At 35.8% G+C, this 24,188-nt stretch overlaps 1 protein-coding gene across 3 annotated transcripts in view; it reads left to right on the top strand.

Annotated features, from left to right (window-relative positions):
* Positions 1-24,188, top strand: part of grik2 (glutamate receptor, ionotropic, kainate 2) — a 137,934-nt gene that overhangs the window by 105,786 nt on the left and 7,960 nt on the right. For all 3 annotated transcript variants that reach the window (XM_027149716.2, XM_047811863.1, XM_027149717.2), the window contains exons 14-16: positions 251-468; positions 15,997-16,222; positions 23,808-24,058. In XM_027149716.2, coding sequence (XP_027005517.1) covers positions 251-468; positions 15,997-16,222; positions 23,808-24,058 — 695 coding nt within the window. The remainder of the gene's footprint in view (positions 1-250; positions 469-15,996; positions 16,223-23,807; positions 24,059-24,188) is intronic.

Here is a 24,188-nt window from a genome sequence, read left to right as displayed (position 1 = left end):
AATGCAGACCCAACATTAGTTAAACTTCTTCAATGTCTTTCTGGATCAGTCCAGAGCAAGTACACAGTTAGCATGGTTGTTTCTCCCAGACTATGATGTTTTGTGAATTAGCAGTCTTATTCTTGCCCTGCAGCTCTACTCTGCTCTGCTCAGACAAGACTACGTCTGGTTCTTCACAGTCTCTCTCTAGTACCTCTCTAACCCTGATGTTGATCCTTCCCTCACTACTCTCTCTACTCCTCTCTACTAGGATCTGAGCTCATGCCCAAAGCCCTTTCCACCAGGATAGTAGGAGGTATCTGGTGGTTTTTCACCCTTATCATCATCTCCTCCTACACGGCTAACTTGGCTGCTTTCCTCACAGTGGAGAGAATGGAGTCTCCCATCGATTCAGCCGATGACCTTGCCAAACAAACCAAAATTGAGTATGGTGTGGTGGAGGACGGCTCTACAATGACCTTCTTTAAAGTAAGTCTAAATGTGTTAAACTTTCAACCAAACAGTACAAAGAGTAAAACTTAAATGAAAAAGTTGCTGATTGAACATCTCAGTGAAATTTTGAAAACTTTATTTCCCTATATATTTTTTGCATGTAGAAATACAATGGATGGATTTGGAGCAGTTACAAATCTTACAATTGTTGTTGTAAAGTGAGCTTTTCTTGTTGTAATGCAACTATGTATGGTTATAGCATGGAACATATCTAGTTGAATTTTTTATATTTAGAAAATATTGTAGTCCTGATTGTACAGTACCATAGTGGTGCATCTCCCAGCTCCCAGGTTTAATCCTGTGCTCAGGTAGCATTTTAGTGCATGTGCTCCATGTTTCTGTGTGGGTTTGCTCTGGGTACTCTGCTTTTTCTTCCACTATCCAAAAACCATACTGGTTCTTGAATCAGTGACTCTAAATTGCCATATGACCACATTAATTTGTGATTATGATGTCTTGATTTGGTCTGGCTTTTCAACTAAAGTGTATTTCTGCCTCATGCCCAGTGTTCCTGGGATAGGTCCTGATCAGGATACAGCAGTTACTGAATGCGAATGAATAATCGTGGCCTTGATTTAATAAGATTCAAAATTTGCTTGTGCAGTGGGATAAATTGAATCTTCAAATAATGAGCAGGCTGCAGGTGATTTACAGAAAATAATTAAGTGCATTAAATGTTCTCAGTAGGCATGGTAATTTCAGGTGTCAGAGACATCCAGGGTACTATGGAGTGAATTATATGAGCGAAGTTGGAGTGGTGAAACGATCAAAATAAATAAAATGCTATGTATTTCCTTACATAGTGGAATTGAATATTATTGAGTATTATTATTGAATATGGTTCTATCAATTCTATAAATAAATCTGTATATTCAGAAAATCAGTTTTGATTCAATAAAAAAAAAATCACCTGAACAATCGACAGAGATATAAGAATAAGTTAAGTAGAGTCAGTTTTTTTTTTTTTATTTTTTTTTTTTATCACAATAATCTGTTGACAAGCATAATGCAGTACATTTTGTACAGCTGAATGCAGTGTTAAGTTCTGTATAGTATGTGGGCTACATGCTAGACTTGCATGTAATCCCAGAATGTGAGATGTTCACTGCTATGCATAAATGATTAATAAAATGGTAGTATTTTAGCTGACAGACTGCTGTTTGGAGATCATGCCTGCTGTGGGTTTGAAATTACTCATTATCGGTTCACGTCCGCTAAAGGAGAGAGATGAAACACACGGTCAGTTCTATGCCAGCAGGGAAATCTTGCCTAACTGCAAGGTTGTGTGTACCTCCCGATCCCATTCTCCTTCACTCTCTACAAAAATTGAGTGACTTTAAGGTTCATGTGCATATAAAAAAGATCGCTGTAGCCATCAAACACTGCAGAAGGCATTTTGCCTTGGCATGAGTTTTGAATACTTTCATAAAATGGGAACGAGCATAACTTCAAGGATACACTTTACATGCAGGATAGGCTATGTCTGATGAAATTCTTCTGAGATGCTAGAAACTTACATTTTCTCTTTTAACCTGGTCATGATGTAGCCACACTGTAGCACTTATTGACACAGGGCAGTAAATGTGATGAGAGCTATTTTCCCCAAGCATGGCCACTTCTGCAGGTGCTGATTTATTGATGAATTGATAGTCTGAGAGAGTGATTGACAGCTGGATGAACTGGCTAATAAACCAGTAAATTGAGCTGAGAGTATTGAGTGAACGCATTGCACTGTTGATTTACAGCCAGTCAGTGTTTCCCTGAGTGAAAATAACTTTTAATGCTAAAAGAAAGAATTACACTTACATACCAAATGGAACAACAACAGAAATCCCTGCAGTTTATGTAATTACCGTGTTAGGTTTATTCAACAAAACAGATGACTAATGATACCTGATTATGTAAATGTCAGCATGGGATATACTGTGAAACTGAAAATGAGGTACCACACACACATACACACACACATACACACACACACACACACACACACACACACACACACACACACACACACACACACACACACACACACACACACACACACACACACACACACACCAGCCAGTTTGAACTCCCAATCCAAAAACAATGAATTATTCAGGTGAAGAATCTCCGGTGTACTATTATTGGATCTAGCTTGTGAGATGTCATTGTGTGGCTACTGCGGGAGGAAAGGTCTTATGCCAACAGATGAGAGAATTTCATGCTGTGATAGACCATGATTATTACAGTCATTTTGCTTCTCTTATTCAATAGCGTTTGAACCTGACAAGTGTGTGCCTTGGGTTCCTCATTGCTTATTCACAGAGCAAGTGGAAATGAACAGACAGACTTTTTGTTTACTGTGGTTTCTCTATTGATCAGGTAAAAAAATCAATACGAATATCTTGCACATTTTAAATCATCTTTGCTGTTTGCTGTTCTAAAAAAACAAAACAAGGCAGTCCAACTTCATTTAATAGTGAGGTATTGGTATGAGAAAGTTCATGTCCATCATACACAGCCATTCTGTCAGTTAGTAGTTAGCAGAGATTATTCTTTAAAAACTATTAAACCTTTTCATTTTTAAAAACATCCCAGATAAACTCTTACAGTACATAAAAAACTCACTCACCTTGTAAATGCAATAGTTTAAATTAAATATATACCAAAGTATAATGTATAAATATTATAAAATCAATCCTAAGAAAGGTAAATATGTATAAAGAGTTCAAATATAAATGTTTTTGTCAATGACATAAGAAAATAAATGTTATATGCTATAGGATATACAATCACCTGTAATGTCTGTAATACTGTCTTATATTACATAAAATATTAAGATATTTCCTCCTAAATAACATTGTTTTCACTATACACTTTGGTAAATGACAATAAAAGTATTTTAGTAATTTATACAGTATTTCTAATTCAAAGAACATACTGAAAATAGTCAAGTGAGCATTTAAACATAATATTAAAACTTTTTGTGCTGCCACAACAGCTCTATCCCTGTCAAGGCCTGGACTCCACAAAATCTCTGTAGGTATTCTGTGGTATCTGGCACCAAGACATTAGCAGCAGATATTTAAGGCCCTATAAGTTGTGAGGTGAGGCCTCCATCGATTGTCCAGCACATCCCACAGATGCTCAGTTTGGATTGAGATATGGGGAATTGGAGGGAGGGTCAACACCGTGAAAACTTTGTCATGTTCCTCAAACCATTCCTGAACAAGTTTTGCATTGTTTCAGCAATCAGATCATCACACTGTCTCTGCCAACTTGTCTTTTTAACATAATGATTCATCAGACCAAGCTATTTTCTGCCATTTGCTTTATGGTCCAGTTCTAATGCTAACATGTTTATTGTATATACTTTCAGCAGTGGACAGGGCAGTGCAGCTCCATATGCTTCAAACCCTGAGCACTGCGTGTTCCAACAACTTTATATCACAGCGAACATTAAACTTTTCCCGCATTTGTGCAGCAGTAGCACTTTTATGGGATCGGACCAGGTGGGCCAGCCTTCAATCTCCTTCCTTGCACATCAGTGAGCCTTGAAAGCCTATGACCCTGTTACCAATTCACTGATTGTACTTCCTTGCACCACTTGTGATAGGTACTAACTTCTGCATACCAGGAACACCCCATAAGACCTGCTGTTTTGGAGATGCTTTGATCCAGCTGTCTAGCCATCACAATTTGACCCTTGTCAGATCCTTTCAGTTGCCCATTTGTCTTGCGTCAAACACATCAGCATTGAGAACTGACTATGTTCCATCCCATGACAGGTTCCCTTGTAATGAGATAATCAATGTTATTCACTTCACCTGTGAGAGGTATTAATGTTATGGCTGATGGCGTTATGAAGTATATGGATGCTTCAGAACATTAGAAATTTTTTAAAGAAAGGAAGGAATGAGTTATCCATGTACAGTAAATGCAATCAGCTTCAAAAATAGTTAATATATTTAATCTGGTGTCCTTCAGTCTTACTGCTAATGACTTGCACCTCCTTTTACACTTATCCTGTACGCAGAAATCTTACCTCCTCTTGCTCCACTCCTCATGCTGCTGTCAACACTTCACTAATTTGATGTGGGGGATTTCACACAATCAGATAAAACCTCTTTGCTCTCTCTCACACACATACCCCCATGCACTTCCCCAACACACACACACACACACAGACACACACACACACCTTTTCTTTTCACACTCACTCATGCGAATGCATCTGTGTATTTTCAACATTCACGTATTTTCCTGCAGTGTTCTCCTTATCAGGCTTCAGTACACCTTATTTTGCTATGGCCCATGAGCTGGATCCCTGCAGGACTGCTAGTGCTCAGCACTGAGTTTATAAGCTGTGATAGAGAGTGGAGCTGAATCATTGCCACTGATGCAATCTGGCCAGCAGGCATGGAGAGCAGCTACAGCCGCAGGGGAAGGAAAGAGTCTGAGAATAGAGCCTGCTCTGTGAGTCAGCTTCTGTATAACTAATATGACAAATACTCCAGATGCAATGTGTTTAAATACAGATAGAAATGTGCAAGGCATCAAAGGTGAAGAGATTATGAGAGAAGAGAAGACATTATGTGGGCAGGTCATATATTCATTCAATATACTGTATAATATATCATGTGACAATATATTGTGACTAAAGGAATACTCAGTTTTGCTATTTATACCAGTTCTCAGTATTTCTTTGAACATTTTAATAATAAATGACTCTGATATATTAGCACAGGCTCTGTAGTACAGATCATTATTTCATCCCACTGTTTTTGTTCTTTGAGGCCTTCTCACCTCATCTCATCTCTGACTGATAAGAAGACAAAGCCAGACAATTTCCAGTCTTTTTATCTAGATACAGCATGGACCAGACCACTTAGCTAAAGGTCAGCACTCAAACTTTTTTTGCCTGAAGAAGACCCAACAGGGTTGAAACGTTGCTTTTTTAATTAATCAATAAAGATGGGAGTTTAAAAAGTGTTGCGGACATTACAAATTTTTTACTTTAACAGTTTCTTTTGTCCTGCACCTGCCAGAAGGTGGGATGTGCACACAATTACTGATTTAACAGCACTCAAACTAACCTGGTTACTGTATGAAACAGCTGAAAGCCAAACCTGTAGTTACACGCATGTGAACACACACTGCTTCACAGTCAGAACGTTATAATATGCCTAGTACAAATATTTGGTCCATTAAATTGTGTGTTAATTCCAACACAAACCTGTCTTTTAATTCAACAATACAATTTTTTTCTGTTTCTATTTAATTTAACAGCAGTGCCTTATTATTATTATTATTATTATTATTATTATTATTATTATTATTATTATTATTATTATTATTATTATTATTATTATTGAAAAGTATGGGAAAAAAAGCAAAAGCAATGGTCTTACAGTGGATCTATTGTTTTTTGTTATCTAAATTTCTAATGGTTATTGTTAATATGTTAGCACACCTATTTAGCAAATGTGCATGGGTACATAGTTAAGTTTCTTGTTACCTTTCATTCCTTTCCTTCTTTTTCTTTTGATTACATTCCACCAAAATATGTTTAAAAAAAAAAAAAACTCTTACCAAAGTTCAATTAAAGACAAACTCCGTAATAGCAGCCAAAAGCTGTTCACATCCTCATTTCACACTGCTAACACAACTCATTTGTCAAGCAAGCCCAATAGAAAATCTATCTGTGCAATTGTCTCTCCAACTGACATGCTCTTGCACTCAAGTAAATCTTTCAGGGTGCAAAAACCATCCATTATGGAGAAACTGAAAGCAACCATTTTACATGTTCCCACATTATCCTAATGGCTGTAATTCAAAACTATTTACATGTTACTAAAATGGTGCCTAAATCTGGGGTGGGGGTTCTTAAAATTCTCAGAATACCATGAATCAATGACAGACGCACATTTTCATTGCTTAAACAACAAATATTTCAGCAGTTATATGCAGCTGTATTTGACTTCAATAAAATAAAAATAAAAAACATGACAGTTAATAAAGATGCACCTCTGTATTTGGTTACATCCCATACAGACAGATTTAAATGGTTAGAAATACATAGCAAGCAGATACTGTACCTCCCCATGTTAAGATGAACAAATTCAGTCATGAATATGTTCAACTATCCAATTTAATTTCCACCACTGAATGCATTATGCAGGTTTCAAGTGTCCCAACCACCTGCTAAGCCACAGGAGAGCCTGTGTAGTTAAATTGAGAGGCTCTAATGGTTTATTGTTGATTAAAGGTTATAACTGCATGTTGTCCTTTAGTGTTCCCATTCATCACTGCCACTACCATTAGCATTACAATGCCAAAATATTGGATTTTCAAGAGGAAATGTCCTCAAAGCAGCAAGCAAAAGCAGAACCCCAGTCTATTTAATTACCTCATTGAACACATGCAGATCAAGGTGTCAGAGACTAATAAAGGCAGGTTGTGGTCTTATGGGTCTTACAATGAAGGCTTTTGTAGCTAATTACAGACTTTCTAAAACCATCACAATGCATTATAGTAACATTTCTATAATAACATCTTTACTGAAGCGAAAAGTCAGAGCAACATTCTTAGCATACAGCCAAAGTAAAGAGCGTTTGTGTAGTGAGGTGGAGCAGTGAGTTGGAGTAATACCAGTGGTGACGCTGTGAGTTGTACTGGCATCCTTTGCATGGCGTCGGGGTAGAGGGACGTCCTCAGCTGTGCTATTTTCTTTTTTGTTGGATGTTTAAAAAAATCTGCTGCATCTGTTGTTAAGTCAGGCTTTCTGTTAGCTCTTTGTGTTTATTTTTATGTATACAAACAAGAGTCAAAAAGCATACAGATTATATACTATATATGTGCTAAACAGGGCATAACGAGACATAGGTGAGAGTGATTAATGTGGCATGTGATGTTCTGGGGCTGATGGGTAGTACAGTTCAGAACCCATGTAATTAAGTGTGTCAGTCGCAAACTAGGGTATCATTTATGATGTACTGTTTACTAATATGCATATGAGAAGTTCAACCAGACATGTTTAGGTTATATTTATAGTACATTTATGCCGCACATTTGTGCCAGATGCTTTTATACAGAGTGACTTAAAGAAGTGCTCTCTAGTGCTTGAATTCAATAAAAAAAAAGTATACTCTCTTTACATATGCATAGAGCTCATTTACTGGCTCAGCTTAACTCTACATGTCTTACATGTTACATAAATTATATAAAAATAATAATAAACAGAGAATACAACAGAGAATGATCTGTACATGATAGTTACACTCCTTAACAAAATCTTTAGACCAAGGTAAATATTACAAGTATTCACACTTTGCATTGGTGGAGCGTAACCAGGTCGTAAGAACTTTGGTCATCAGCAAATGAAATCTTTAAAACCATAGCCTTTAAAATCTGTGCAAAAATATGGCTTTAATGTCATTGTCCTTCAGACAGTCATACTATCATGATCTACTGATGGCAAAAGTAAAAACGCTTTCTGTTTTTTAATATGGCAGGTTTGTTGAGCTGCACAAGCAAGGGATATCAAAATGTGCCATTGGACAGGTTGGATGCAGTAAGACAGTCATTTTAAATTCCTTGAAAGATACTGAGAGTTATGGGACAAAAAAAAATCAAGTGGTAGACCCAAAAAAACTTTTACCTGCACTGATCTCTGAACCTCGACCCAAATTAAGTCCATTACTGATGCTGACTGCAGCCCAATAACCATAAGACAGCATCTGCGAGAGAAGGGCTTAAAGAACATAAAATGCCTTCGAAAGCCACTTCTCCTCCCACATCACAAACTTGTCCGTTTGGAATTTGCAAGGGAGCACCAAACATGGGACACTGAAAGCTTGAAGAAAGTTTTATTCTCGGACGATAAAAAAATTTACCTGAATGGTTTTGATGGCTTCCAGAGATTATGGAGATCCCATTGGAGATGTTTTCTACCCGGCACAGTGGAGGAGGCTCCATCATTATCTTTGGTGCTTTTTCCTTCAATGGGAAAATTAAGCTTCAGGTTGTGCAGGGGCGTCAAACGCCAGCTGGCTATGTGGACATGTTTCAGCAGACATCCCTCTTGACTGAGGGCCTTCGTCTGTGTGGCATTGACTGGGTCTTTCAACAGGACAATGCTGCAATTCACAACACCCATCTGAAGAAGGACAATAACGTTGCCCTTCTGGGCCATCCTGTGTGTTCCCCTGAACTAAATCCTCTTGAGAATGTTTGCAGATGAACGGCAAATGAAGTTTACAAAAACAGAATGTAGATGCCCTTCATGAAGCCATTTTCACCACATGGAGCAACGTTCCCACCAGCCTCCTAGAAACAGCTATTGTCTTAAACTTTTGATCAGCTGATGAACAGCCTGTTTGAATTTAAATGCAATTTTCAATAAATTGCCTATCTCCGTTTTTTTTTTGTTTTTTTTTGTTTTTTCTGTCTCTTGCTCCTTTTTCTTCTTTTTACATCTTGAAGCAGTTCTTACAACCTGGTTATGATCCATCAGCATGTAATGCAAATACTTGGAAAGTTTCACCAGGTATTAAGATTTTTTTCAAGAGTGTACAATATACCTGTACCGCATTTACAGATTTTCCTCTTTTTATATATGCAGAAATGGAATAGAATTAATAAGTCCAAGATTTGAAATAATAGATCTGATTGTGCACTTTAAAAACAAGTGATTTTTTTTTAATCAGCCTAAAAATCCTCTACTCAACAAAGTATATCCATTTCTATGTGTAACTTTGTTCCATAATAAGACGAATTTGCAATAAATCCTGAGACGCAGGGTGTATTCCTGTGTCTGAACAAATCCAGTTTAGCCTTCATTGTTTTTCTGCTTTATTTATTTTTTTCTTTCCAACAATTTCAGTAGTGATGCAGACTTCACTCACTGTCCTTTCTAACTTGTTCTTGATATTGGCCTTATTGGAATGTGCTAGACACCATTGTTTCCTGAATGTTACATCTCTGATTGTGGTGTGTATCAAATTAATCAAAGCCGTAGATCTGATAGGGAAGTATGTGCAGTGCCAATCTGTGACCACTTGAACATGATCAAAAGATTAGAGAAATCACTTATAATCAGACCTCACACTCTGAGCTCAGATGAAATAAATCTGCATCAAAGATGAAAATTGAACTGTGCTAGAGAAAGAACACTAAGTAGAAAGATAATGAAGAAGATGGAGTTGATTATTAGAGAAGTGAACAGACAGAGAGTGTTTATAATCTCATATCTTGAGGATTCTTGAAGTTTTTCTTGCCTTGTCTGTGGTAGGAGATCTTCGGGTAGCTCTATAACAAACAGAAATAAATGAAATCTTGTTAATATTTGATAAAGAAATGATCATAGAGATGTCTCAAGCAACGTTTCTGGCATGAAAAGATACAAAATTCATATTTTTATACATTTGTTCCCTAAATTCAAGAAGATGAGGTCCTTTAAATATTAAAAGCAATGCAATATTAACAACTGGAGGTAAAAGTAATAACAGGTTTTTTTTTTTTGTTCCTTTAGTGGCGCTGATTTTATATGAGGAGAACATGGTCTTATTAATTCAGATAACAGAATAATAGACATATTAATATGTATTTAAAAAAAATCTTGATGAGACAGGGCTGAGAGGGAACTATCCCACTTCACACAGTCTGCAGGCTCACTGAATGGTGTGATGAGTATTACAATGGTGTAAATTATATTCTATGGCCTTCATTGCCAAATCTTTGAGAGATTTTGGTGCTATGTGTTACAGTTCAGTGGTGTTCTGGTTGGTTCACTGGGAGAAAACAGGTAGAAATGTCAGCACTGTCAATATGGTTTGTGGATTCTTGTCAGACTTTTTAGTCTTTATAGAAATCGAGAGCTCTTCCACAGTTATTATATTTGTTTAAAAATGCCAGCAATATTTTTAAATACATTCAGTTGGTTTTATTTCCCAAAATAAAAAGAAATCAGTAGCCTACATTAACTACCTTGACGCTGAAGTATGAATGTATGAATGATGTAAATGCTCTGTGCAGTTCCTGTGCAAAAGTAAAAACCTCTTGATCACATCTTATATCATATCCATGAACAAACCCGTTTCATTTCAAATAATGCATCTTTATTCACTTACAGTACATCCCTTGTGTCTTTCTGTACATTAAGCCTAGCCCATTTCTTCAGTGATATTCATATTTCTTCAAACATGCATGGAGGAGATGCTAACTTGTCTATTCTTCAGACAGCATGTACAGTAAGCTGACTTATAAAGATGTGATGTAACTGAGAGATGAGGGAGGGAGGAAGGGAGGGTATACATCGTTCCCACTCAAAGAGCTCCCAATCAAAAAGTGAATGACATTCTGTTGCCATTTGGGAGCAATAAAATTAGCCTTTTCAAGTGTCTTAGATTGTGGTTAAATTTTTTTATTGGGCATGAAGTTAGTGTTAAATGTTAACTTTCTATTTATGCAAATGAAACTGAATTGATATTATAATTTAAGCCTGCTGTTACATTCTGGCAAAATGTTCTAGGTCAAAAATGATGAAAAAAGTAAAATGTCTGACAGTGTGTATGTGTGTGTGTGTGTGTGTGTGTGTGTGGGTGGGGGGTGGGGGGGGGTCTCAAGGCAGGGAAGATAATAGGAACAATGCAGATTGAAAAGAAGCTTCCAACTTTTGTGTTTGTGGGTTTGTTTGAGGGAAAGACAGACAGACATAACTATAACACAATTATCATACAGACCCAAAGTGTAACTGTGCTACCAGAGTGTCAGCTCAAAATCGGAAAAAAAACAACTTTTTTTTGTTTTAAAACAGGACCATTTCATCCTCCAACACATCGGAAGAGCTGTGTCACCAGCAAAAAAAAAAACTATTTTAAGACTTCAAGCATTGAGCTTTTTCGGAATCAAAAATGCAACAAAACAACAGAAATACTTGTCATAAACGAAACCTTTTATTAGTATGGAAAAGTACACACTAGCGTGTGATTCAAAGTTACATATTTCACCGATTACATTTTTGTGCCTTTAGCAATTTGTGAAAATGTTTGCACTTTTCTTTTGTTGGGTGTCATTCTGAGATAAAGTGAGATTGTCTAAAGTGCTGACAAATCTTCTAACCGTTTGCCAAATTGTGCAGGATTGGTGTTAGAGGCAAAATACTCTCTATTTTTCTCTCTCTTTTACTTTCTCTCTACCTCAGTCTGGTGGTTCTGCCTTATCAGCACTCTATATTCTACATGCTCAATCGGCTGATTTGTCAAGGGTGACTCCAAAAGATTCTGATAGGCACTCGGAAAATCACCCAGTTGATCTAAAATATCGACCCACCACAAGAAGTCATTACACACAATAATAGCAGGAGGGACCTTGAAGATGTGACTTAATTAGGTTTCAAATACCGTCAGTATGGCTTTGGAGGGAGAATAAAACTGTTCTGTTCTAAACAGCAGTTTATTCTACTGAACTAAAACATTAACTGGCATGTTACTTTTTATTATTTATTTATTTGTTTGTTTGTTTGTCTGTTTGTTTGTTTACCATAAAATCCCTTCCAGGAAATATTTATCTATCTATCTATCTATCTATCTATCTATCTATCTATCTATCTATCTATCTATCTATCTATCTATCTATCTATCTATCTATCTATCTATCCATCTATCCATCTATCTATCTATCTATCTATCTATCTATCTATCTATCTATCTATCTATCTATCTATCATTTATTTATTTATTTTTGACAAAATCTAGGTCCTAGCACACCTTTTAAAATGTCATTGGATGCAAATTTTGTTCAGAGTTTTCTTAGGAGATCAAAGCAGACAAACCAAAGGGACAAAACAGGAAACTGCAAAATTAAACAGGATGACAACAAAATGAGACAGAAATAATAAAAACCAAGCCAAAAAAAAAAAAAAAAGCACTGGAATAACATGACAATAAAAACTGAAGAAGGTTTAGTAACATTACTGATGTGACAAGATGCCATACTACAGGTCAGGTTTGCCCAGGTTATTTGAAGGATAGTGTGTAATTATGAACAGTTGAATGTGATTAAAAGTATTATGATTCAAAGCAGTAAAGGCTAGTTGTGATTAGTCATGTTATAGGTTTGGAGTTTGTTGCCTGGGTCAACTGGGTGAGGGTTCTGGGAAAAGGAGTTTGGTTTTGAAAGGAGAGACTTGACAAATGAATTTTCCATCAGCTTTGTGCTTGGTTCTTCATCAGTGAAGACTTCGGCAGGAAGAAATTAGTGTTAAGTCTGTAATGAACTCAGAAATTACGCTGACCTGTTAGTTTCTCAGGAGCTCTTGATTACACAATTCCAATGGACTATAAACCAACTTTTACAATATTTCCTGTCTGGTGTCACCCAAATGAGGATGGGTTCCCTTTTGAGTCTGGTTCCTATCAAGTTTTCTTCCTCATACAACCTTAGGGAGTTTTTCCTTGCCAGCATCGCCTCTGGTTTGCTCATTAGGGATAAATGTTAGAGATGTAGAGTAAATTCATTTTGATCTTTACAATTGTTATTTTGTTTCTTTGTTTTGTTTGGGTTTTGTTTTCAGAAAATGTAAATTGTTAAAAGTGCTATACAATAAATTGAATTGAATTGAATTTTGTATGATTGTCTTAAAAGACAGTAGTGGTGCACTAATATTCTTATAATTGTTCCATCACCTACTTTGTGCCATTACAATTTGGAAAAATTATGTTTCCAAAAAGCATTTAAAATAAATTACTGTGAAACTGACATTTAGAGCCCTGGATGAAGGGTTTGGAGGTTTTATTATGTTACAGTAACTGTTTTTGTATTAATAGGTTGTTTTTGGTACCAGGAGAATACAGTTTTAGTGAATTACTGTACGTCTCAGATTTTTGGCTTGTGGCATTATTATATTTATAGAAATGTTTTTACTTTCACCATAATTCAGCCGTCTGTGATTCCTTTTTCTTAAAACTTATTCATGCAAAATTGAAATATGTCTTTCTTAAAGTGAATAGTGTTCAGCTAGTTTGGTTTTAAACAGTGCTAAGTATACGTCTCTACACCTGGAAGAAAATATTTGTATGATTTGGAATATATTTTAACACATGCTTTGGTGGCGAATAAACATCTAACATCTCTTTTCAGAGCTGCTAGGTTCATTTGAGATCAATTTTGATTATGCAGGTATTTTCAGGTCATCAAATAGCACTGCTCTTCCTGATCTTGGTATTGTATATTGTCTGTATTTCCATGATCATCAGACAATGTGCTGCAGTGTATTATCAACATGATTCGTTGTCTCTATCTATTTAATTCTGCTCTTCTATTCAATTCAATTCACATTCAAATTTATTTGAATAGCACTTTTTACAATAGACATTGTTTCGAAAGCAGCTTTACAGAACATAAGAAACCTAGTACTAAACGTTTAATATTATACAAAGATTGGTATTATACAAAAACTCTAAAGCCTGAGGTGACTGAGGCTACTATGACCATGACTATGGCTTCCATAGGTGGAAGAGGCAAAAACCTTGAGAGGGGTTCCAAAAATGAACTCATCCTCATTTGGGTGACACTAGAGGGTGTGACTATAAACATACAGTCTGACAATTGTGTATTGACAAGGAGGTTGTTTTCCTCAAAGGCCACATGTAGATTGCATCCCCTCTTTGAGTGTCTGAAATCCTAGTGAAGCTGAATCCAACTGGAGCTGGTACGATCTCTGGATGCCTCAGGGTGGGTAGAAAAAGAGAAGCAAGTGGAGAGGAATTAGCGTAGCTGCTGTTCATAATATTTACCAGCACTAGATAATAATATGCATGTGATCAGATGCACTGGAGCATATGGTTATGGGATGCATTATGTGTATGCTTGGCTAAAGAGATATGTCTTCTGCTTCCCTGTGTGAACAGCAGCAGTGCAGCACAGTGTCATTTTAATAATAACATGCTATTTCCTTTCACTAATAGATGTCATGGAAAATGTTTGTGTTTTTGTCACAAATACACAAACAGTATTCAGGGTAGTATGAAAAGTCTGAGACCAAAAATAAGAGCATGAGCACAAGTCCACAAACACTAATACATTCAACAACATAAAACAAGAGCTGGGTATCAATAAAATTAAAAAAAAAAAAAAAAAGACATTACCTACAAGCTGCACAATTATAACATTGTTGTAGATTATGATTATAAAGCAAGTAGAAGATGTACTGTATGTGATTAAAATGCATTTATATTCAGTGTAGGCTTTATTTATGAGCGCAAGAAATACAATAAAGCAAAAACAGGACAGATGGGGCTGCAGTTTTATGTATGTGAGTTGCACCTCTTTGAGCTGGCATGAATTTAAACATTGGTTAAAATAGAAGCGCATCTGTTCTGTGAGATGCATGACTAAAATATGCTTCACTAATGCATTTGGTGTGAATTAGTCCTAATGAATTCTGAGGAAGTGGCACTGTTGCTAAGGGATGGACAACATACAGTACAGTATAGACGATGATAACATGATTGACTGATATAAATACAATACACTCTGCAAGTCTGAGCCTGGATTCTTTAAACACATAACGGTCTATTTGAATTGACCGTGATTATCAACCGATTTATATTTAATAAATTTTATGTAAATTGTATTGTTAAATTGTATGTTGTATGTATATTGGTTAAGGTTAAACTGATATATAGGGAATTGTATTTCTTTAGCAGTTGGTAACATAGCTTATTTAATGTGATTTCTGGGGTGACAAAAATTGTGCACATCCACAAGACTGGGCTGTCAGAAATGAGACAGCTGTAGAAATTTAAGCCTGCTGTAGGCAGGCAGGAAAATATCATTTTAGCATGGTGTTTGTGCTACGAGGAAGTTTGGGACCAAGGTTGGCTTGGAAATCTCACTGCACTCTCAGATTTTGAAAGTCACCCCCACTGGTTTACCCACGTGTTTATTTCTGAGAAGGAAAGTACCACAATATATCAACTGAGAACTAAAGTAGAAAAATGGCGTGTAACCAAACAAATTAGCAACATGCTGGTGTTAAACCAACATATCATGCTTGCAGTGAGAATGAAATAGAGCCTTCAATGTTTGTGTCTTACAAGTAAAATAAAAAAAAAACCTAATTTTCTAATATTAATCTAGATAAAATGTTGCATAAATTGTATTGTATAGAAAGAAACATATATTAATTTTCATGTAGCCAATTTGGCGTTAACAGTGTAATCAATAAATATTATTTATTGTAATCCAGTCAAATATATCAGCTGTCTACCAGAACCGAGAGAACACATTGTGAAGAACACACTCAGCGTGCTATAAAGTGTGTTCTGTAACGGTGTATTCTGTTTCACTCCTCTGTGAAATCAGTCTACATTTAAATGTGAATGTTTCCGATAATGGATTTTTCACAGTTTGCAATAACCTATTGTGAAGATCAGCAGCCCTCTAGGAGCCATCATTTCTCACTGTTCCATAATGACCTGTAATTTGCCTAATGTTTTATTGAAATCTCCTCTCCAGAAAACAAAGATCTCCACATACGACAAGATGTGGGAGTTCATGAGCAGTCGCAGGCATTCAGTCATGGTGAAGAGTGTGGAGGAGGGCATTCAACGGGTGCTTACCTCCGATTATGCCTTTCTCATGGAGTCCACCACAATCGAGTACGTCACCCAGCGCAACTGCAATCTCACGCAGATAGGCGGCCTCATCGACTCCAAATCCTACGGTGTTGGTACTCCTATGGGTATGTACTGTAACTAAAAACACAAATGAAAATGTACCAATGACAAGTTGCATTATTATAACTTTTAACATCATTTCAATTAAAATGATGTCTCTTTGCTTTTAGAACAAAGTAAAACTATGCCATTATGGCATTATTGCAATGGGGTTTTTAAAGACAGAGATATCTTGCAACCCATATTTAGAAAAACTGGATTTATGTAATGTTGCTGTTACATGCTGCATAAATGCTACAATAAAGAGCCTTTAGATCTTTAAATGGACCGGATATAGCTTCTTTCACATAATTAAAAATAATACAGTTCATTAATCCGAGTGATAAAACTATAAAGTGGTACTACAATATAAAAATACTGTTTAATATTCAACTCACACAGTGTGTGTTACAATTACACTCTATAGAAAACTACACTAATATGCAGTAATACTGAATGCCAAATATACATTTTTAAATCCAGGATCCTCATATTTGTTTGAGAGCCTGGTCCTCTTTCCAAGTGTTTGATCAGATTTTATTTAAATCCGCTAGTCTGACTGTCTGATTAAATTAGCCTGTGTGGTCTTTACACATAGAATTGAGTAGGAGGGAAAGGGGAGAGGAGGGTAAACATGCACTGAAATGGGTAATGCATAAAATAGTAAGGAAATAAAAAGGGTGATGGCAAGACATTTCCATGCAATGTGGAGGAGCGGGATTTGATTACCAGGCTTGGGCACAGATTGTCTTAATCCTGTTATACATGCAGCCCCCTGGCTGAATTACTTGTAGAAATGGGGAAAAAGAGTCACTGCTAAGTACCTGTGTCTAGAGAAAAATCCAGCCTTGAGACATTTTCACACAATGACCACATGTATAATCTTTTCTTATCACATTTCTGTGGTGAGGGAATTAACAGCTTACCATACTACTGTTAGAATCCTTATTACATAGATTATGCTCAAATAACACATCAAAAAGGCTTGGATATGTTTGGTGAACTGGTGCTGTATATGATTTCTTTACTATAATCGTAAATCAATGAATGAACAATCCATACACATGCATTCATTTTTTTTTGCATTTTTAATGAATACATTTTCATGCGTAATAATTGTCATTGAAAAGATTCTGTCACAACAGTGCAGTTTTGAAAACCCATAAGGCTTTTCAGTATGAAAAATTAAGGAGGCGGAAAACACAAATACAACCGGTTGTCCGATCATCGCAAAAGGGATTGTATTGTTAATGTCAGTGAAATATTTTCACCTCACTTTTGTGTGATATACAGGTAGATTAACCTGTGAAATTGTTTTTTGTTGTTTTGAGGTCTAAAATCTGCTTCATCTCCCATAACTGCTTATGTAGAGGCATTAAGTCTTCTCAGAATAGACAATGTGTTTTGTGTTTTTAAATTGTGTGTCTTGGCTGTTGTTGAGAGGAAAACACACAGGGCATTCAGAAAAGGGTGCTTAGTATTATCTTTCCCCTGTGAGCCTTTTCCAGGCAGCTCGGCATGAGGCATTTAAATTGCTAATTGTACTGTTTTCGTATCTGTTGCCATAGGCAGGCAGTTCTTCTTACCCTATGTGCCTTTTAGTATATATATTATTGACTTTAAAGGAGCATGTTTGACAGGCTGCATTAATAATATAGTATCTGATGCTGCTAGATGCCAAAAGTCTGCCAGAGTGTACTACTGTATGCTCAAGTGGACAAGAGCAGAAACAGGACAGGTTTTGAGCAATGGTGGCTTCCAATAATAATAAAAAAAAATTCTAAACTGTAATGTGAACTGTAATATAACATAATATCATACAATAAAAAAGCATCTTGTATCTTGAATTTTGGTTGTTTGAAATTGCAGGATTTGACTTGAAACTACATAAATGGGATTGTTGAAGTGAATGATACATGTCACAGCAATACATATGTCAGTGAGACATATGTCCCTGTGATACTTGATCACAATGATATTTATTACAGCGATACATATCACAGTGTTAGTAATCACAGCAATTTGTCACATCAATGCATATCTCAGTGACACTTTTCACAGAGATCCTTATCACAGCGATACCTGTCAGAGCGATATGTGTCAAAGTAATACAAATTACATCAATACTTATTACAGCAACAAATAGCATAGAGATACTTATCACAATGATACTAATAACAGCAATACATGTCAGAGCCAAACATGTCACAACAGTACTGTACATAGCACTGAAACACGTAGAATAAAGGAATATTGTTAAAAATATTGACCACATTAAGGGTGCTTTGCTTTGGATACCCTTATTGAAAGAACCCTTTCATACATTCCTTGAATGACTCTTAATAATGATGCTATTTTATATTTCCACTTGTAGGAGAATTATATAAAAATGGGAATGGGTTATTAATATACCTCATCTATACTCATGCAGTTTTCATATAGTTGTATTAGCAAATAATATCCTACTAGCAGATTTAAATGAATCAAAATTCCTCTTAATCACATGGCTCTGAATGCAATGCCAAACACGCTAACAAAAAGAAAGAGCAGAAAAAACTAAATAAAATGAAACACTGTGCCTTTGAAAAACCTTTATACCCGTGGATCTAGTAATACACATCACATTATCATCTCTATTAATAATTGTTTTTACTTCATTGCAAAGCTAATTATTATGTCATTTCAGATTAGCGTTTAAAATAACGAATTTATTTTTTAAGATGGAAAAAAAATGGTTAAATGTTGGACTATTCTGCGATAGATGGATTTTTACAGTGAACATTGCACATTTTGTTTTGTTGCTCCTAATCCAACTAATAAGAAGGTCAAGGAAGACTGAACTCAATAGCTTGGTTTGTGTTTTATGGATACGAGTATGCCGTTTGAAAAATGGAGATTGCTTCATGATTATCATTCGATAATTATATGATGCATGTCAGAACTGGTCTGGTGGTTTTTAGACCATGTAGTTCTGTTGTGTCTTCTATCAAAGCCTCTAAATCAATATTTCATCTAAAATAATAGTCTGATATCTGAGTCATTGTGATACTTATTCATCATGCATAGATTCGAGAAATCTACCATACATCGATCATGTGTGCCTGTAGCTGGAACTGAAAATGAGCTGTCGAGTCCTTATAATGGAAAGTAAGCTTGCTTGAAGTGAGAGTCATCTCAGTATCTCAGTTTGAAAGAAAATAAATACTGCAAAAATATAAATGCTATGCTGCTTGATAATCAGAATAATCATGGTTGTATCAAACAAGTGATATCTAAAGCCTGCTATGATCATATTTGGAATAATGCAATCTCAGGCTACAGCTACAGTATATGCTTTACTCTCATGTTTCACAGGATAAAGTTTTAGTGGGTTCTTTTGGTGTTCTGGCTCACTGAGGCAGAGAATTCCTAATCCTCAAATGACTGAGACAAATGAATTCACTAATTAACTTGAGTGCAAACAGTTTTTAAAGTAAGAAATTGGAAGCACTTTTTTGAGTGCTACCCGCATTCAGCCGCCTTAACAATTATAATTAATTCATGAGTCTTTTTAAAAAGAAATTAATGCTGCATAATTTCTGTACGTTTAAGATCATTGCTACGTACATAAATGGTGTGTCCTAACATTTAAGTAGTATAGCATATGAAACAGGAAAGTATATGTAGCATTACATATGTAATTGTGTAATACATGGAAAGTATATAACAGCTTTACAGTCATTTTAATCTGATTGATATCTAATTTTCATTCATCATTTATAAATTAAAGCTGATAATGTGCTCTTAGTAAGTACAATTTTCATCTTATTATTAAAATAAAGAAATCAGCATGCAAAGAATTGTATATGTTTTACTCTTGCACAGTATAAAGTGTATTTATGTGACACATTTTTTTGACACTAACCTTACATAAATCCTTTAGCTTGGCTTTCTTAAAGACATGTAAGTTACTAGTAAATGTTACACGCCTTTATGTCTTGTATAGGGACATGTGCTAAATGTAAATAAAGCAGTTGTTAAAGACAAGTGAACAAATTAAAAGTAGTCCATAATTGACAAATTGTGTTTATCTAATTCAAAAATAAATGTAATCCCATGTTTTACAAAACTGTTGCATGCACTCAAGCAAAACGAGTACTAATGAGGTAATGTTTCGTTAACCAGGATAAAAACTCATTGAGTGTTTGGTGATATGCACCAGTATAATTCTAGACTGGATTTGTTTCATTCATTGCTGTACAGGGGTAACACTATGGTGTAGCAGGCACCTCCAGTTTCTCTGGTTGCCTCCCACCTCCTATAAGACACGTTGGGTTGCTTATCTACACTACTCTAAACCTAGGGGCTACTCTAAATTGCCCCTAGGTGTGAATGTGTGGGCAAATATGTTTATGAATCCTTTCATGACTTCGTGGGATCCTGGAGATAACTGAAAAATATAGTGGACAATTTCATGGTTGAAAATAAATATATATATATATATATATATATATATATATATATATATATATATATATATATATGAACTCGATCTTTCTAATAATCAAAGCCGAAGAGCCAAGTATCTGAATTACAATGAAAGTGAGAAACCCTAAGCACACCAACTGAAGATGAATACAAACCTTTAAAATCTTTACCTCATCATATAATCAAAAAGGTCACAGTTTTCTCTGTTCTTTCTTATTGTATTTGCCTGGTATGTCTAATAAGTACTGCTGGACAGTTGTGTTTGTCCTCTGTGTATTGCAGAAATAGAAAGCACCCCAGTCAGCTTTCAGAGAACACGGCATGCCTCTTCCCCAGAGGGGTCATTAAGAGGAGTCATGTACAATACCATGTCATCAAACATCTGCCAGGGGTGTGTTGGTTCAAGCTGGAATGCTAGCGTACAAGTAAACTGTTTTCCTTCTGTCTTGTCTGTCGGTTTCTCATGGGGAACACACCCACCTCCTCCAACAATCCCTCCACTGATAATTAGTATAACTCTGCATTGCAGTTTACTGGACTCTCTTAATCACTTTCTGGTTAAGCAATGCACATCTTATTTGTCAACTATTTCCCAATAGGGCATTCACTATGTTTAAAATATTCACAAGAGAATCTAACAGATTCTTTATTTCTCTCTTGATGCAACGGGGCATCAGTAAATGACTGTGGGAAGCAGTAGATGACATGTTTTGAGACGTCTTTCTTTTCCTGTGATAGTAGAAGAAATTGATCTGACTGAAACAGGCTATAACAGGCCAACATCTCTGTTTGCTGTTGTAATGAGGCATTTGATTTACTATGAGATTTGATTGCAGGACAATGCCTTAGAGAGTTATTCTTTATTTTTCTTCATTTATGTGACAAAATACAGCTGTGGGACTTATTTGAATTTTGCTCCAGCCTGGCATGAAGTACCTCTCTTTTGTTTTGACTGGAAGATTAGTCAATGGAGCCCAAGCTGTGAGGATCATCTCATTGCTCATTTAATATAAAGCATACAAACCTGCTGCTTTACTAAATTCCCAACTCATGTCCAATAATATGCCATACAAATGTTTATTATCCTTTCAAGTCGTAACAACAGTACTGTAAAGAATGCATTAGTGTTTGACCTTGTTTATCTCACCTTGTACAGAACTATAGAAGTGCCAGGCTTCAATATGCAATATTCTTCTGCTAGGTTTTATTTTTGTTTTCATATAGAACACTTCTTTATTTTCCAAAGCTGTCCACAGGCAAAATACAAAACAAAACAAAACAAAACAAAAAAAAACAGAAATAACAATAAACAAAACAAAAGGCTGCAATATTTGAAAAAAGGTGTCATATTCACAGGCCAGATTGCTCATAAAAACACTACAAATTGTTGATATGTATCACTTTAGTTAAAATTGTGTGCTGGCATTGTTATGATATATATATATATATATATATATATATATATATATATATATATATATATATATATATATATATATATATATATATAGAGGACCACTTAAAAAAACATACTGCATTCATCCATAAATAAATTGCAGTTAAATCCAACAAAAACACAAATACAATAAGAGACAACAAGCACAAGACTAACAACATTTTTTAACTAACAACACAAGAAATTATTTATATATATATAAAACTATATATATAATTTCTTTATTTATGAATTAATATCTTTTTACATACATTTTTTTTAAAGCACAAACATACAGTACACATCTCATCCACCTCCGAATCCCCCTGATAGATTAAATAATCAATGACAGCAACAACCCATTAATCCATTCATGCCTTATTATCCCATTCATGAGTAGTCCTGGATTATTACTTTTGCGTGTTCACGGTTGGGTTTTTATAGTTTTATGATGAAATTCAAATACATTGCTCCAAATATATCAGGAAATAGACGAGACAGAAATATCAAATCTTCTCACCTGGTCATTTCTTAAAACAAGCATCCTGGTATCTTTACTGTCAATTCTTGTGGATTTCTCAGTGACTTGTGAATTGTAAAATGAATCATGAATCATTAAAACGCTACCTAATATTTACATGAATGAGTTTAAATAAATAACTGGAATGCAGCTGTCAGCTAGTTCGCTTAGTCTCTTTGAAGTAAAGTTAAGGTTTGTTGACTAGCAAACACGGTTTAATAAATAACTGTACGTGTTCTTCTGCTGCACTGCATTTCCTTTCAGATTAATCTCAGTTCCATAACAAAGAGGATGTAGTCAGTTCTGTAATCAGTGTTTCACAACATCACAGTGTGTGGGCACTGAGGTGGACTCACTGTGAGTCTGTTTGATGTGGGTGAGAGCGCAATACAGTTTTAAATAACTTGAGCAAAATGAACGGCCATATTCGCAAGACCCAAGCACAGGAACAGTACCATCATCGAGACAGTGACGGTTTGTAATGAAGAAACGTAAGTGTCCTTGTGCCAGTTCAAATAAAAAAATAGACCCTTTTTATGGGTTTTAATGAACAGAGTGGAATGGATTGTTTACCTGTGCATGCAGTAATAGGATGCTGGAAACCTAGGAGGTTTCTCTTCTCACATGCTGGGGCTCAGAACAAACAAAAAACCTGTTCTGGAGGAGCACTTCAAAGCTCGTTATGAGAAAGCATTTATTCTCTAAGCCAAAATGCATACTAGAAACACTAAGTCAAATTAAGTATGGCAACTAGTTTAATTAGACAGAAAATAAATAGATAAAACTAAAAAAAATGCAGATGCCTGGAATGTAATTGGGTTTTATTGGTGTGTTATCAGTGGCACCCTGGGAGCTATGTTTCAGCAAGCGGCGTTCAGCCAGAGGGCTTCTTGTGGCTCACACTGTGCTCTAGATGCATTTGCTCTCTATCTTTCCTCATCTAATCACTAGGCTTTCACAAATACATGCACTCTGTAGAGAAGCACAGCATTTTTACCACAGCAAATAATTTTATTTCTTAGTCTAAATCCTTCTTTTGTCAGTTTCCCAGCTTTCTCCCAATTTGGAAAAGAAAGTGTTTAAAATAAAAGAACAAAAAGAGTTTTCTGCTCTGCTAGTCATAATTCTTCTTCAGTAAAAAAATATGTTGATTATATGCTTTTTCACTCTTGCTTTTTGACTTATTCAGGCTCTCCATACCGAGATAAGATCACCATAGCAATCCTGCAGCTCCAGGAAGAAGGGAAGCTGCACATGATGAAAGAAAAATGGTGGAGAGGGAACGGCTGCCCGGAGGAGGAGAGTAAAGAGGCCAGCGCCCTGGGTGTGCAGAACATCGGAGGAATCTTCATTGTTCTGGCCGCTGGACTTGTTCTCTCTGTCTTTGTGGCAGTCGGGGAGTTCCTCTATAAGTCTAAACAAAACGCACAACTTGAAAAGGTAAAGAAACATTTTCACATTTCTGTACCGCAATAAAAATGTGACAGTTGTTTAATATGATGAACTGCAGCCATCCATTGCAACATTGCAACAAAGAGCTGTCAGTTTACTCCATTGTAAGGTTTTTGTA

The sequence above is a fragment of the Tachysurus fulvidraco genome, chromosome 3 (assembly GCF_022655615.1).
Source record: "Tachysurus fulvidraco isolate hzauxx_2018 chromosome 3, HZAU_PFXX_2.0, whole genome shotgun sequence".
Classification (NCBI taxonomy): domain Eukaryota; kingdom Metazoa; phylum Chordata; class Actinopteri; order Siluriformes; family Bagridae; genus Tachysurus; species Tachysurus fulvidraco.
This window is presented reverse-complemented; position numbering and strand designations above follow the sequence as displayed.